The 14,535-nt window shown below is 43.3% G+C and overlaps 1 protein-coding gene across 2 annotated transcripts in view; it reads right to left on the bottom strand.

Annotated features, from left to right (window-relative positions):
- The window catches only part of SMCHD1 (structural maintenance of chromosomes flexible hinge domain containing 1), a 142,773-nt gene extending 139,246 nt beyond the window's left edge, over positions 1–3,527 (bottom strand). For both annotated transcript variants that reach the window (XM_045527403.1, XM_045527402.1), the window contains exon 1: positions 3,021–3,527. In XM_045527403.1, coding sequence (XP_045383359.1) covers positions 3,021–3,197 — 177 coding nt within the window. In that variant the 5' untranslated portion in view covers positions 3,198–3,527. The remainder of the gene's footprint in view (positions 1–3,020) is intronic.
- Between the last annotated feature and the right edge of the window lie 11,008 nt (positions 3,528–14,535).

Raw genomic sequence — 14,535 nt, forward strand, 5'->3', positions numbered from 1 at the left:
GCCTAGCTCACAGCAACCTCAAACTCCTGGGCACAAGCGATCCTCCTGCCTCAGCCTCCTGAGTAGCTGGGACTACAGGCATGCGCCACCATGCCCAGCTAATTTTTTCTCTATATATTTTTAGTTGTCCATATAATTTCTTTCTATTTTTAGTAGAGCCGGAGTCTTGCTCTTGCTCAGGCTAGTCTCGAATTCCTGAGCTCAAACAATCCGCCCGCCTCGGCCTCCCAGAGTGCTAGGATAATAGGCGTGAGAGCCACCGCGACCGGCCCATAAACTTTAAATTTTGTTCACCGATTTCTGTAAGATTTGGGGGAAAAAAACAAAAATCAATGGTATAACAAGTGCCATGGTAGGGTAATAAGATACATAGTGGAATCACACAAAGGAAAAAAATAGATAAATTTCTCAAAAGTGGGGGGTGGGAATAGGACATACGTATACATAGGACTTAGTATCTGGGCATATTTAAAAACTAACCAGTGAGTCATTTTCTTAATCTTGGATTCTGCAAGGCCACAGGGCTCAGGTGAGTCAATAGCCACTGAATTGAGCAGTGTAAGGTCCTCTTTCAGCTACCCTTCCTCATCCTCCCTCTTGTGACTGCCTCCCTTTTCTATAAGGTGAGCTTTCCTCAAACAGCAGTTTAGGATCCATAATAATCTCTGGCACTACAAACATTTAATGGTTTAATTTATGTTTTAATAAAAATTTTAATTTAGTATACTATTTTGCCTCCTCTTCAAAAGACGAAAATGAAGGTGCTCATATACAGTTGGGGGGGTAGTTTTTTTTAAATACAGCTTTGAAAGCAAATTGACCTAGATTCCAATCCCAGTTTCACCGCTTGTTAACTGTATAATCTTGGACTTAATTCAGTTCTTCATGTATGTAATGGAGACAAGGTTATGGGATCTTCAACATAATCTAATAATACTTAAAAGGGTAGATTCTTTTAAAAAATAAAAGGTAGTCTTTTTATTCTTACTAGTTCTCTCTTATTTCTAATCAAATTTAATCTTCATCTGTTCTAGCAGGATAATAAAGTGAAAGGAAGGAGGAAAAGAATTAGTCAAAGGAAATATTTTCCTTAGTTTTCAAGCTGAAACATTGAAGGAAGGAATAAACACATCTGTTCCCTATAGCAAAGAACTTCACTTGAGGCAGTGGTACAGAATGAACATGGGTTCTGGGTTTGAATAATATTAATTTCAATTTTACTATCTTAGATAAGTCACCATCTCTACGAATAAGTTTCTACTTCTGTAATAAAAGGCCCATAATACTTCCCTTATCTATCTAACAGTTACTGAGACACCTCACAGGGGAGAAGGGAGAAGGAAATAGCGTATTTCTAGACGGACGATAAATTAGCACAATCTTTTTGAAAAGCAATTTAAAAATATGTATTGGGAGTATTAGTGATGTTCCTGATCTTTGATTCAGGAATTTCACTTCTACGATTTCAAACTAAAGAAACAATAATAAAGACATAAAACGCTATATATTCAAAGATGTTTATCATAGCATTACTTAAAATCACAAAAATTTAAAGTAATGTAAATGTCAACAAAAGAGATTTGGTTATGTAAACAGTGATACCAAATCGACCGTTTCAAGTTTTGATTATGAAGACCTCAGCATCAAAACAGACACTTCTGACAATATTAAGTGAAAAAACATGTATTATAGCTATAAAAAAAAGGTGGGAGGGTGACGGAAGGCCGCAAAGACATCATAACCCCAATTGCTAAACGGGTTATAGTAGTAAGTTTTACAGTGAGTAAAAGGTTTACTTTTTCCTCTCTGGTTCCATATTTCCTTTAATGCGTTGATATTTTTACAATAAAAATAATAAACAGTTTCCCTTTTGTGGTATGGTTCTGAACACAGAATATTGAACAAAAAAATATGAGCATTCATTCATTCACTTTCAAACACTATGGGAAGCTATTACATCCATCAAGGCACAGAATGAAATTCAGAGTTCATAGGTTTTTGTTTTCATTCATTTATCCATTCTAATCTGGGCATTTACAATATGCCAGGGCAGTTTTAGCCGCTGGGACTACAGCTGTGAACGAAACGAAGTCCTTGCTCCGAAGCTGTTTTTACCCTGCGGATCTTAATTTCAGCAGTTATGTCTCCAGGAACATTTCTAAACCTATCAGCCTACTCAAAGGCAAAAAACTGCTTCAAAGTTCTTTTTCCTTGGAAGGTAAGGGTTCTTTACAGCTTAAAAAGTACCTCATGTGGTTAATTCAGGGCATGACAATATTCCCTCTTTAAAGCTTAGGCAATAACGTCATCCCCTCGTATCTATAAAGTGCTTCACAGGTTAAAGCAGGTTTTCCTACATAGTCATTCATTTTTAAAGCAAACTAATACGGTGGGTATATACGTTCTTTGGTTTTGCACAGCTGCCCACGAACACCCTGAGACAGTTCAGGAACTCCCACGGGCTGGGGCGCGGGAACCAGAAGGGCAGCTCCACTGGAGAAACTAACTAACTTGGACAAGTGTTTCCGCGCAGAAGGACCACGCCAGGGCGGACCTCACAAACCCTCCTGACAGGACAACCCGGGCAATTACTGCATCATTCAGTGAACCTGAGTAAACAGACTCCAGGAATTTCACAACTTCTCACCGTCGCCACACTCTCCACAGAGCCACAGGGTATAAGTCTGTCCACTGCTTTTATAAAAGTTACAAACTAAATACCAGCGGCTTTCGCCCAGGAAGATGAACCGCAGGGCCGCAATCGGGCTCAGCTCGCCAAGGGCCAGCTAACCCCGAGGGCTCCGGTGAAAGGACCGGCGGCAGGGAGAGGCCCGCGGCAGGGCCAGCCCGAAGCGCCCGGCCGCCCGGTCACGGGCATGGCGGCCACCCGGGAGAGAGAAGCCCAGGCCGCAAGACCGGGGCCGGTGACAGGTTTATTGCTCTCGGTGAGCAACATGGGTTTCTGGTCCCCGTCCCACCCCCACATCTACGCGCGCATCCTCCTGCGTCCGTTCGCGTACCTGACACACTGAGGCGCGGAATCCCGCGTAGTCCGAGCGCTCCACAACCTGCAGCGCCCGCTCACCGAGCTCGGACTCCTTCTCGCGCCGATCAAATAAGTACACCGTCCTGGAGCCGACACCTCCGCCATCCTCCCCAGTCCCCTCAGAGGGCCCGCCGCCGCCCGCCGCTGCCATATTGGGGGAAAGGAGAAAAGACAGCGGCGCCGGCCGCCGCGGCGCTCCGGGCCGAGCTGCGGGCTCCACGCAGCGCCTTCAGCTCCGGCCCCCGGGGGCGGCTCGAGGCCTCGGCCGGCGCAAGGCGGCTCCTCCTCCGCGGCCGCGGCGGCAGAGGCGGCGGCGGCCCAGGAGCTGCAGCCGCGATGATCACCCGGGAACCGATTCAAACGCGATCCTGTCCGTGCACCACGTCACTTCCGCGGCCCGCCACTACCGGAGGACAGGGACGCGCGGCGCGCTCCTCGCAGGGCCTGGGCCCAGCGACCGCCGCCGCCCACGCGTGCCCCACAGCGCGAACGGGGACGGGACGGCCGTGCGAACTGTGGCGCAGAAGGAAGAAGGGCGGCGGGCGGGGGGGGAGGGGCGGGGGCGGGGCGAATCCAGCAGGCCGCGCGGGCCGGGGCGGGGCTTCGCTGCCGGCGAGCAGGGCCCGCCCCCTGCGCGCTGGTGAAATTGGAGGGAAGCGTGGTGCTTCCTGCGCCCTGCGTGGAGTCCCCAAAAGCCGAGGCGGGAGGGCGTCCCCGTCTCGCCATGACCCCGACCGAGCCTGCTCGGTGTCGAGCTTGCCGCGCCGCGCTGGGGCCCTCCGCGGCTGGGTCGCGTGGACGCGGCGGCGGGGAGCGTCGGGCCCACGGGCTTCGCGGGGCGGAACGTGCCCCGAAGCCAGCACGTGGGCCCCCTCGCGGAGAAAACAGACGCCGAGAAACCTGGCGCCGCGTAAAAGCTTCATTTCCTAGTAATTCTGGGTGGGCTCCGGTGTGCGCCACCGAAACAAAGCTGGTGCGTGAGACTCTACAGTCTGCGACGTCACTGCGGTGCCTCCCCGCCACCCGCCACCCGCCACCCGCCGCGCCTCGGGGTCCTCAGTGTGGCCTGGAGCGCAGGTGGCGTTTTGGGCACTGGGGTGTCGCAAGCGTCCTATTTTTCCCACTATAGGCGCCTCGCCGTGGCCACATTGTTGTAAATTGTGAAAGACAATAACACCCGTGCCAGAGTTATTAGAGTTAAATGTTCGCAAAATTATTAATACATAGTGCATTTTCAGTAAAAGCCTTTATCATCATTGGGGGGAGTACATTTAATTAACTATGCTGATGGTGGGCGTGTAGTGCCAGTAAACAACAAATAAAATGTCATTGTCGGAGGACTCTCCAATTCTTAAAAATAGTGAATATTTCGTACTGGAGAGTGATTATGTGAATTCAGGAAGCCCAAGGTAGCACACTGGGGAATTTTTCAAGTCTTCAAACAAAAGTGTGGAGAATATTTAGTGTGTTTTGTGTTTTACAATGTTTGCCAAAACCTCCATGGTTAGTTATCATATGGACAGACTAAAGTTAGTGTATTTTCGAAACCTAGATTTGGTGGTGGTTATCAAGATGTTCCAGGATCCTTGGGTGTGTGTATAATTGGCTAGACATAAGATATTATAGATACAATGCACAATTGAAACAAAAGTGTGAAGGCATGTGTTTGGGAAACAAAAAGTACAGCTGGAAATGGGGAGAATGGAGCAGCAGATGGTGGAAGATAAAATTGAAAAGAGCTAAGTTGTGACAAAATAACATTCATGTCCCTTAAGGGGAAGGTGGAAGAGGAGAGACAAAAGGAATCCCCAACTCCCATGGAATTTCTCTGAAGTCTCTTGTTTTATTTACCTTTCAAATTCATGTGAATGTTTCATTGTATGTATATAGTGGTGTTTGAGTTCAATGACTCAAGAAAAACACAAATTGTTTTTATAATTCTTAGTTAATGGGTAAGATGAATTGCCTTTCTGCTTCAAATTGCGATAGAGCCAGAGGTTCTTCATCAGGGTAATTTCTCATTTCTTTATAATAAAAAGTTATACAATCACATGGATAAAACAGACATAATATCTTTAGAAGAGATTGGAGCATAATCTCTACTGTTTTTTTTTTTTTTTTTGAGACAGAGTCTTGCTCTGTTGCCCGGGCTGGAGTGAGTGCCCTGGCGTCAGTGTAGCTCACAGCAACCTCAAACTCCTGGGCTCAAGCGATCCTACTGCCTCAGCCTCCCAAGTAGCTGGGACTACAGGCATGCGCCACCATGCCCGGCTAATTTTTTCCATATATATTTTTTAGTTGGCCATATAATTTCTTTCTATTTTTAGTAGAGACGGGGTCTTGCTCCTGATCAGGCTGGTCTCGAACTCCTGAGCTCAAGCTATCCACCCGCCTCGGTCTCCCAGAGTGCTAGGATTACAGGCATGCGCCACCATGCCCGGCTAATTTTTTCTATATATATTTTTAGTTGTCTATATAATTTCTTTCTATTTTTAGTAGAGACGGGGGTCTCACTCTTGCTCAGGCTGGTCTGGAACTCCTGACCCACCCACCTCAGCCTCCCAGAGTGCTAGGATTACAGGCGTGAGTGACCGTGCCCAGCCTGGAGCATAATCTCTAAAAGAAGAGATAAAAAATGCTGCCTGTGGTCTGTCAAAAAAAAAAAAAAGTCTGTCAAAAAAAAAAATGCTGCCTGAGAAAGGTACTGCAATATTATGGTCAACTATTGATGGAAACATTGATGTATATCTTCCCATTGAGAGATCAAGTCTGAATCAGTTTCTTAGATGAAACAGTCTAGGAACCATTTGCCAGTCACTTTTGCTCTCAGAGACTCTTCAAAAAAGCTTTTTCAGTGAAAAAAATTGATTTGTTCTTTTCAATTTTCATCACAAGTAAATAAAGTATGAGTTTGAAATGACCTAGTTCCCCAGTTAGTTCTCTTTAATTGACTCATAATTTTTATTTTCATCAGCTATCTTAGCATGTAGAATAAAATATTTAAAGGGCTCTGTGTCAGTTATCTATTGCTACATAACTTTCCCCCAAACTTAATGACCCCTAGCGCAGCTCCTTATTCCGATCCTTCAGTGGTCATTTCTCAGCCTTGAGGCTGGCAGGACTTGAGATGCCACAGACCAGACCAAGAGTAGCTCAGAGGTGGTGAATAATAGCTCTTCAAGTCTGCAATTTAAAATGGCCTCCAGTTAAACTGCAGTCATCCCTCAGCATCCTTTTTTTTTTTTTTTTTTTGAGACAGAGTCTCACTCTTTTGCCCTGGCTAGAGTGCCGTGGCATCAGCCTAGCTCACAGCAACCTCAAACCCCTGGGCTCAAGCAATCCTCCTGCCTCAGCCTCCCAAGTAGCTGGGACTACAGGCATGCGCCATGCCCGGCTAATTTTTTCTCTATATATTTTTAGTTGTCCATATAATTTCTTTCTATTTTTAGTAGAGATGGGATCTTGCTCTTGCTCAGGCTGATCTCGAACTCCTGAGCTCAACTGATCCACCCACCTCGGCCTCCCAGAGTGCTAGGATTACAGGCGTGAGCCACCGCGCCCAGCCATCCCTCAGTACCCTTAAGAGATTGGTTCCAGGCCGGGCGCGGTGGCTCACGCCTGTAATCCTAGCACTCTGGGAGGCCGAGGCAGGTGGATCGCTCAAGGTCAGGAGTTCGAGACCAGCCTGAGCAAGAGCGAGACCCCGTCTCTACTAAAAATAGAAAGAAATTATATGGCCAACTAAAAATCTATATAGAAAAAATTAGCCGGGCATGGTGGCACATGCCTGTAGTCCCAGCTACTCGGGAGGCTGAGGCAGTAGGATTGCTTGAGCCCAGGAGTTTGAGGTTGCTGTGAGCTAGGCTGACGCCACGGCACTCATTCTAGCCTGGGCAACAAAGCGAGACTCTGTCTCAAAAAAAAAAAAAAAAAAAAAGAGATTGGTTCCAGGACCCCTGTGGATACCAAAATCCAAGAATTTGCAAGTCCTTTATGTAAAATGTGTGCTGTTTGCTTATAACCTACACCCATCCTCCCGTATATTTTAAATCATCTCTAAATTATTAATAAAACCTAATACAATGTATATACTACGGAAATACTTGTTATACACTATTGTTTTTTCATTTGTATTGTTTTTGTGTTATATTGTTATTTTTATTGTGCTTTTAGAAATATTTTCTGGCCAGGTGCGGTGGCTCATGCCTTTAATTCCAGCACTTTGGAAAGCTGAGGCACGAGGATCACTTGAGGCTAGGAGTTCAAGACCAGCCTGGGCAACATAGCAAGACCCTGTCTCTACAAACAATTTTAAAATATGTATTTCCTGTCCTTGGTTGATTGAATCTGAGCATGGGAAACTCAAGGATATGGAGGGCCAACTGTACATTGCAAGAAATGTGAAAGAAACAGAATAGAAAGAGTGAAGAAGCTGAAGAGGCAGAACCTGAGGATTTTGTGGTGGAAAATGTACTAAACAGAAGTGCCGTGAATGAAAAGGGGCAGTGCTTCCTGAAGTGGAAAGGATTTACCGGTGCTGATGGTCCTTAAGAACCTGAATAAAATTTAAATTGTCCTGAGTTTATTGAACCATTTCTTAATCTTCGAAAAGCTATAAATGAAAAGGTAGTACAACAAAGAAAATCTTTATCTGACTGTGAATCTCACGACAGCAAATCAAAGAGATGCTGCTGAGAAACAAAGAGACTTTGCCAGAGGTTTTGATCTCAAACTGGTGCCACAGACAACAGTGAAGAATTAATGGAATGGAAAGATTCACATGAGGCCAACGTGGTGCTGGCAGAAGTGTTCTCAAATTGCAATTGCTTTTTATGAAGAGAGCCTACCTTCACATTCTTGTCCAGAAGATGAAGCTCAAAAATTGTTGCGCTCCTGTATCCAACCTAGGTCTTAATTTTCTAACTACATTCTAATGAAAATTGACTTTGATATGTTTGTTTTGAAGTAATATTGAGGGAGTTTGGGGTTTTGTTTGTTTTTTGTTTTGAGTTTTTTTTTGTTTTTTGCACCATTAGCGCTGGTTACTTTGAACAAATAAATAAAAACTTTCTGTAGTTGCTTCATTTATCAGAAAAGAACATTTGCTACTGTGGTATATTATTTCCTCTGCATTAGAGAATAGCATTTATAAATGTTGAGGAAAATTTCCATAGTCATTACTCAATCATCACTTGTGTTTAACCCATAATGGCTAAGGCTATTCTGGGTTTTTGTTTATTTGGTTTTGTGTGTATACATAAATACATATATACATTGGTGTGTTTTTGTTTTTGTTTTTTGCATTAACCAAAACAAAATGGCATTTCACAACCATGGGTGAAGTTTATGTTATTTTTGGGATGCCATCATTCTAAGCAGCCCAAGAAATAGATCACCTCAAGTTAAATTGAAAATTTTCCTGAAGCTGTAACTTTCAAGTTAAATAGATGATTCTGTAATTAATTGAGCAACTTAAATATAATGTAAGCAATTTAAATCGGATAATTTAAAGCAGCCCAGGCTGGGCACGGTTGGCTCACACCTGTAATCCTAGCACTCTGGGAAGCTGAGGCAGAAGGATTGCTTGAGCTCAGCAGTTTGAGACCAGCCTGAGCAAGAATGAGACCCCTATCTCTACTAAACATAGAAAAATTAGCCTGGCGTGGTGGCACATGTCTGTAGTACCAGCTACTTGGGAGGCTGAGGTAGGAGGATGGCTTGAGCCCAGAAGTTTGAGGTTGCAGTGAACTATGATGATGCCAGTGCACTCTACCCGAGATTGAGCATCTTTTCAAATTTTTCTTTCTTCATTGTGTTTCCTTTTCTATGAAATGCCTGTTCGTGGTCTATGCCTGTTTTTTTGATGAAATTATTGGACTTTTCTTATTGATTTTTAAAGTTCTCAACATATTGTGGTTACTAAAATTTTGTTGGTTTTATCTTTTTAACATCTTTTCCCAGCTTATGACTTGTAGTTTCCCTTTCTTCATGAGATCTTTTAATGAATAGTAGTTCTTGATCTTAATATGATTTAATTTATCAAATTATTTTCATTACGGTTTGTGCTTTTTGGTCTCTTTGTAAGAATTCCTCTACCAGCCAGGCATTCTCAAATTTTATTCTTTTTATTTTATTTATTTTTTGAGATAAGGTCTTGCTCTGTTGCCTGGACTAAAGTGCAGTGGCATCATCATAGCTCACTGCAACCTCAAACTCCTGGGCTCAAGCAATCCTCCTGCCTCAGCCTCCCAAGGGGGACTACAGGTGCATGCCACCACACTCAAATTTTATTCTTAAAGTTTAAAATTAAAAAAAAACTTGAGTCCTTAATTTGTGTGAAGTTGATTATTATGTATGACACTAAAAGGGGATCCAACTTCATTTGTTTTCAAATTGAGCATCATTTATTGAATAGTCTTTTTCCTGTTAATATCATGTGTAACTTTTGTCACTACCAAGTTTCCATAAATGTATGCTTCTGTTCCTGAATTTTCTAGTCTGTTCTATTGGTTAAATTTTTTCCTCTTTGCTAATATTGTACCACCTTAATTATTTTACCTTTATTATGTTTTGATGTGCAGTGGAACAAACCACCTCACCTTATTCTTCTTCAAGAGTGTCACGTAGTTGGTTTGGTTTGTTTCGTTTTCATGCCGTTGCTGGCCTGAAGACATGTAATTGGTTTTTAAGTGTCACTTCAAGAGCGATAATTTTCCCCTCTTTTTGCTCTGTTTTCTCACTTAAGAGACACTTGGGATTGTGGTTAACTGTGTTTTCACAGTAGTAAATCCCATAGTTCAGTAAAGAATTGAGTACATAGGCCGGGCGCCGTGGCTCACGCCTGTAATCCTAGCACTCTGGGAGGCCGAGGCGGGTGGATTGCTCGAGGTCAGGAGTTCGAGACCAGCCTGAGCAAGAGCGAGACCCCGTCTCTACTAAACATAGAAACAAATTATCTGGCCAACTAAAAATATATATATAGAAAAAATTAGCCGGGCATGGTGGCGCATGCCTGTAGTCCCAGCTACTCGGGAGGCTGAGGCAGTAGGATCGCTTAAGCCCAGGAGTTTGAGGTTGCTGTGAGCTAGGCTGACGCCACGGCGCTCACTCTAGCCCGGGCAACACAGCGAGACTCTGTCTCAAAAAAAAAAAAAAAAAAAAAAAAGAATTGAGTACATCATAAGCTTTTTAACTTGACTGGTATTGCTCTCTACCAAACACTTAGTTGCAGTTGGAAAGCTGCTGTTTCCAGATCAAGCTCATTATCAGATCCCACAACCCTTGGTATTTTCATATTGTTTGTAATTACCCTGTGCATTCTGATTCAGTTACAGCACTAATAGCCCAGGTCCCCTGACAACACAGAAGTACCAATTTTTAAATCACTCGCTGCTTATATAAACTTTTCTCCTTCTTGGGTTTTAATGGCTTTCACCCAACTGAACTAAATGGGAAAATGTGATTCTGCTAATTTTGCTTGCATATGTACACATATGCAGGCAAAATTTTCAAGAGAAATAAAATTGGAAACTTTTTCTCCAGCCACAAATCCTAAAAGAAAAATTAGCCCTCTGGACTAGAATAATGCATGGCTTTATCCTATGACTTCCTCACCCCTTCGTATCGCGAATTGAGAGGGATGGTTCTTGGTAGTCAGAAGCAATAGGAAAATTTTGTAAGTGTGTGTGGCATGATAATATCTGCCCTAAAAATAAAACTCTGGCAAGAGTGTAAAGGAGGGACACCATTTTGTATTCACTTTATAATTTAGTTAGATGATAAAGTGAATTATTAAAGATCTGTCATTATTCATTCAGCAAATACTGTGTAGAAATTGAGATTACAATCAAAGTCCCTATCTTCATGGTTTTCACATCTATAGGAGAAGACAGAGACGATTCAACAGTTATACAGAATGTCAGATAGGGATCAACATGCTGTGGGGAAAAAATAAAGAACATGGATGCTAGAGGCTAGAGGGTCACACTTCTATGTAGGGTCAGAGAAGATCTCTCCATGAGGTGACATCTGAGCAGTAAGTGGAAGGAAGTGAAGGAGCAATTTGGGAAATGATCAAGTGTTCCTGGCAGAGGGGAAACAAGTGCAGAGATCGTGAGTTTTGACAGGATGGCGTTGCGATGGAGAGTCATGGAGGATGAGATCAGAGACATCAGTGGGGGAGAGAAGGGATGATGGAAAGGGAAGATGGTGCAGGGCCTTGCAGGTCACGGTGATAACTTTGGCATTCACCCTGAATGAAATGGGAAGTGTTGGAGGATTTAGAGCAGAGGTGTGATATAATCTGACAGATTTTTTAAGAGAACCAGTCTGACTGCTCTGTTGAAGTTAGACCATCAAGAGCCAAAGGCAGGGGCCGGGCGTGGTGGCTCACGCCTGTAATCCTAGCACTCTGGGAGGCCAAGGTGGGTAGATTGCTCGAGGTCAGGAGTTCGAGACCAGCCTAAGCAAGAGCAAGACCCTGTCTCTACTAAAAATAGAAAGAAATTATCTGGCCAACTAAAATATATATATAGAAAAAATCAGCCGGGCATGGTGGCGCATGACTGTAGTCCCAGCTACTCGAGAGGCTGAGGCAGGAGGATTGCTTGAGCCCAGGAGTTTGAGGTTGCTGTGAGCTAGCCTGATGCCACAGCACTCTAACCTGGGCAACAAAGCCAGACTCTGTCTCAAAAAAAAAAAAAAAAAGAAAGAAAGAAAGAGCCAAAGACAGAAGCCAGCAGGCCAGTCAGGAAGCTGATTCAATAATCCAGGCAAAAGATAATGAGGGCTTGAGCTAGGCTGGTAGGGGTCTAGCCGAGAAGAAGAGGTCATCTTCTGGATATACTTTGAAGGTGAAACTGACACATGTGGTAATGGATCAGATGTGAGGTATGTGAAAAAGAGAGTAGTTAAGCCAATCTCCAAAACGCGTGGCTCCCGGGCAAGCGTTGTGCACACTTGCATATTTTTGGCTGCCCAGCATCTCAACCCCTGCCTGTGTCTGGGGAATTCCCCATCATAAGGGTCAGTCTGAGTATACTTGCCACTGATGGTGTGGCTTGAACGTCAGACACTCCTTCTCCCAGGTTTTCCTGCAGCTGAGAAGTGTGCATGTCACCAGGGCTCAGCCAATCAGAGATTAACGGGGCAGCCACAGCGGTATCCACTTTGTAGAGGCAACAGAAGCACCTATACCCCAGGGTGGAATGGTGTCACCTGCGCAAGGGGCAGGTGGAAAAGGTGTCCTCATGGAACCAGTTCGTGATTTTAGCTGTGCTTCTGGCTCTGTAGCTTTTAAGTTATATTGGCCAACCTCCTCGCAAAGCCACAAGCTACCCAATTTCCTAGCCACAAATACTGTTTCTGCTTTAAAAAGAACCAGAGGTGGTTTCTTTTCCTTGCAACTAGGAACGCTGATTCATCCCCTAAAGACTGATATTTCTACAGTGAATGTTGTCATAATAATAACTGTCATTCATAGAGTGAGGCACTTATTTCAATGAATTCTGCTAGATAGATATTCCTCTATTAGAAGTCCAGACACTGAGACATAAAGAATAAATTTCTTGACCGGGCGCGATGGCTCACGCCTGTAATCCTAGCACTCTGGGAGGCCGAGGCGGGTGGATCACTCGAGGTCAGGAGTTTGAGACTAGCCTGAGCAAGAGCGAGACCCCATCTCTACTAAAAATAGAAAGAAATTATCTGGCCAACTAAAAATATATATAGAAAAAATTAGCCAGGCATGGTGGTGCATGCCTGTAGTCCCAGCTACTCGGGAGGCTGAGGCAGGAGGATCCCTTAAGCCCAGGAGTTTGAGGTTGCTGTGAGCTAGGCTGACGCCACGGCACTCACTCTAGCCGGGCAACAGAGCGAGACTCTGTCTCAAAAAAAAAAAAAGAATAAATTTCTTGCCCAAGGTCATATGGCTTGGGTAATTGACAGACCTAGGACTAAAATCCAAATTTATTTGGACCCAAAGCCTGAGAACTATACGTAAGCTCATTTGGGGTTCATATAATATGAACTGAGCCATTTTTACATTAATTCAGTTCTCTATATGACTTCTATGCATATTCACAACAAATATTCTAATTTCCTTGAATCCTCTAAAACTATATGTGGAACTTAGTGCTGAAATAATAAGATGTGTCATTGTTTTGAAAAATTATCATAGTCCGGTAAAAGCCATAAGTCAAATTCAAAATAAATTCTCTTATTTGTTAGTATTGTTTGGGATTTGGGCAAAATTAGTTTTTCTGAGTTTCAGTTTTAATAGACCTTTTTGGCCAATTGGAATTTGGAGGCAAAGTACTATACTGGTAAATACACTGAGCTCTTCCACAGATGGCATCTGTTACCAGAGACATTAAGTACCATGGCTGGTTGAAATATACACCTTTTTGGTGCCATTTTAAATAATTAAACAGCTGTAGTTCCCTAAAATGCAAGGATGGTGGGTTTTAATATTTGAAACTCACTGCTGGAAAACAGTGTGATGCTTGCCAGTAAGAGATGTGGTTAAAAAGAAATGAAACTGATTATTATTAGAAAAGAAACTGTGGTTTGTGAGCCTCGAGAAGAGGCACTCAGAGGGGGGACGCGTTACTATGTTTCTTATCTGCACAGCATTAAAGAGTCAACATGATGTTAGGGACCAAAAAACTGAGCTAGGAGTAAGGACCTGTGCTCCCAAGTGCCAAATCTAACTTATATGTGTGTAATGTAAATTATATATAATAGACATAGTTTTTATTTTTCAGTTAATAATAAGGAAAGAAAAAAAAGAAAATATCATAAATATAAAATATATTTTAAGTTAAAGAAATTAAAAATTTAAAAATAGAAGATGTTATGGTTGTATTACGGACAGATGTGAAAGGCTTTTAGGAGGTGGAATCAACAGACCCCAGATAAGAAACTGAGGAGAAGTAGGAGTCAAGGATAACTCCAAAGTTTTACGTTAGGCCACTGGATAGATGATGATGCTTCCACTGAGTTGGGGAGAGAAGGACATGCAGGTGATTTTGCTGCAATAGAAGGGGTTCCAGCACATTACACAGGGCAGGAGGAAAGTGCCAAAGGAAGACTCAAAAGACTGCCGGATTGAGAAGAGGAAGGAGATTCTCATCACAAAAAATAAAAAGGATGTGAGGTAATGCATATATTAATTAGCTTGATTTAGCCACTCTACCATGTACACATATTTTGAAACACGATGTTGTATACCACAAATATATACAATTTTTATTTGTCAATTAAAAATATATTTTTACCTAGCACTCTGGGAGGCCAAGGCAGGAGGATCACTCGAGGTCAGGAGTTCAAAACCAGCCTGAGCAAGAGCGAGACCCCATCTCTACTAAAAATAGAAAGAAATGATCTGGACAGCTAAAATTATATATAGAGAGAAAAAAAATAGCTGGGCATGGTGGCGCATGCCTGTAGTCCCAGCTACTCAGGAGGCTGAGGCAGGAGGATCGCTTAAG

Source organism: Lemur catta, chromosome 16, assembly GCF_020740605.2.
Source record: "Lemur catta isolate mLemCat1 chromosome 16, mLemCat1.pri, whole genome shotgun sequence".
NCBI lineage: Eukaryota > Metazoa > Chordata > Mammalia > Primates > Lemuridae > Lemur > Lemur catta.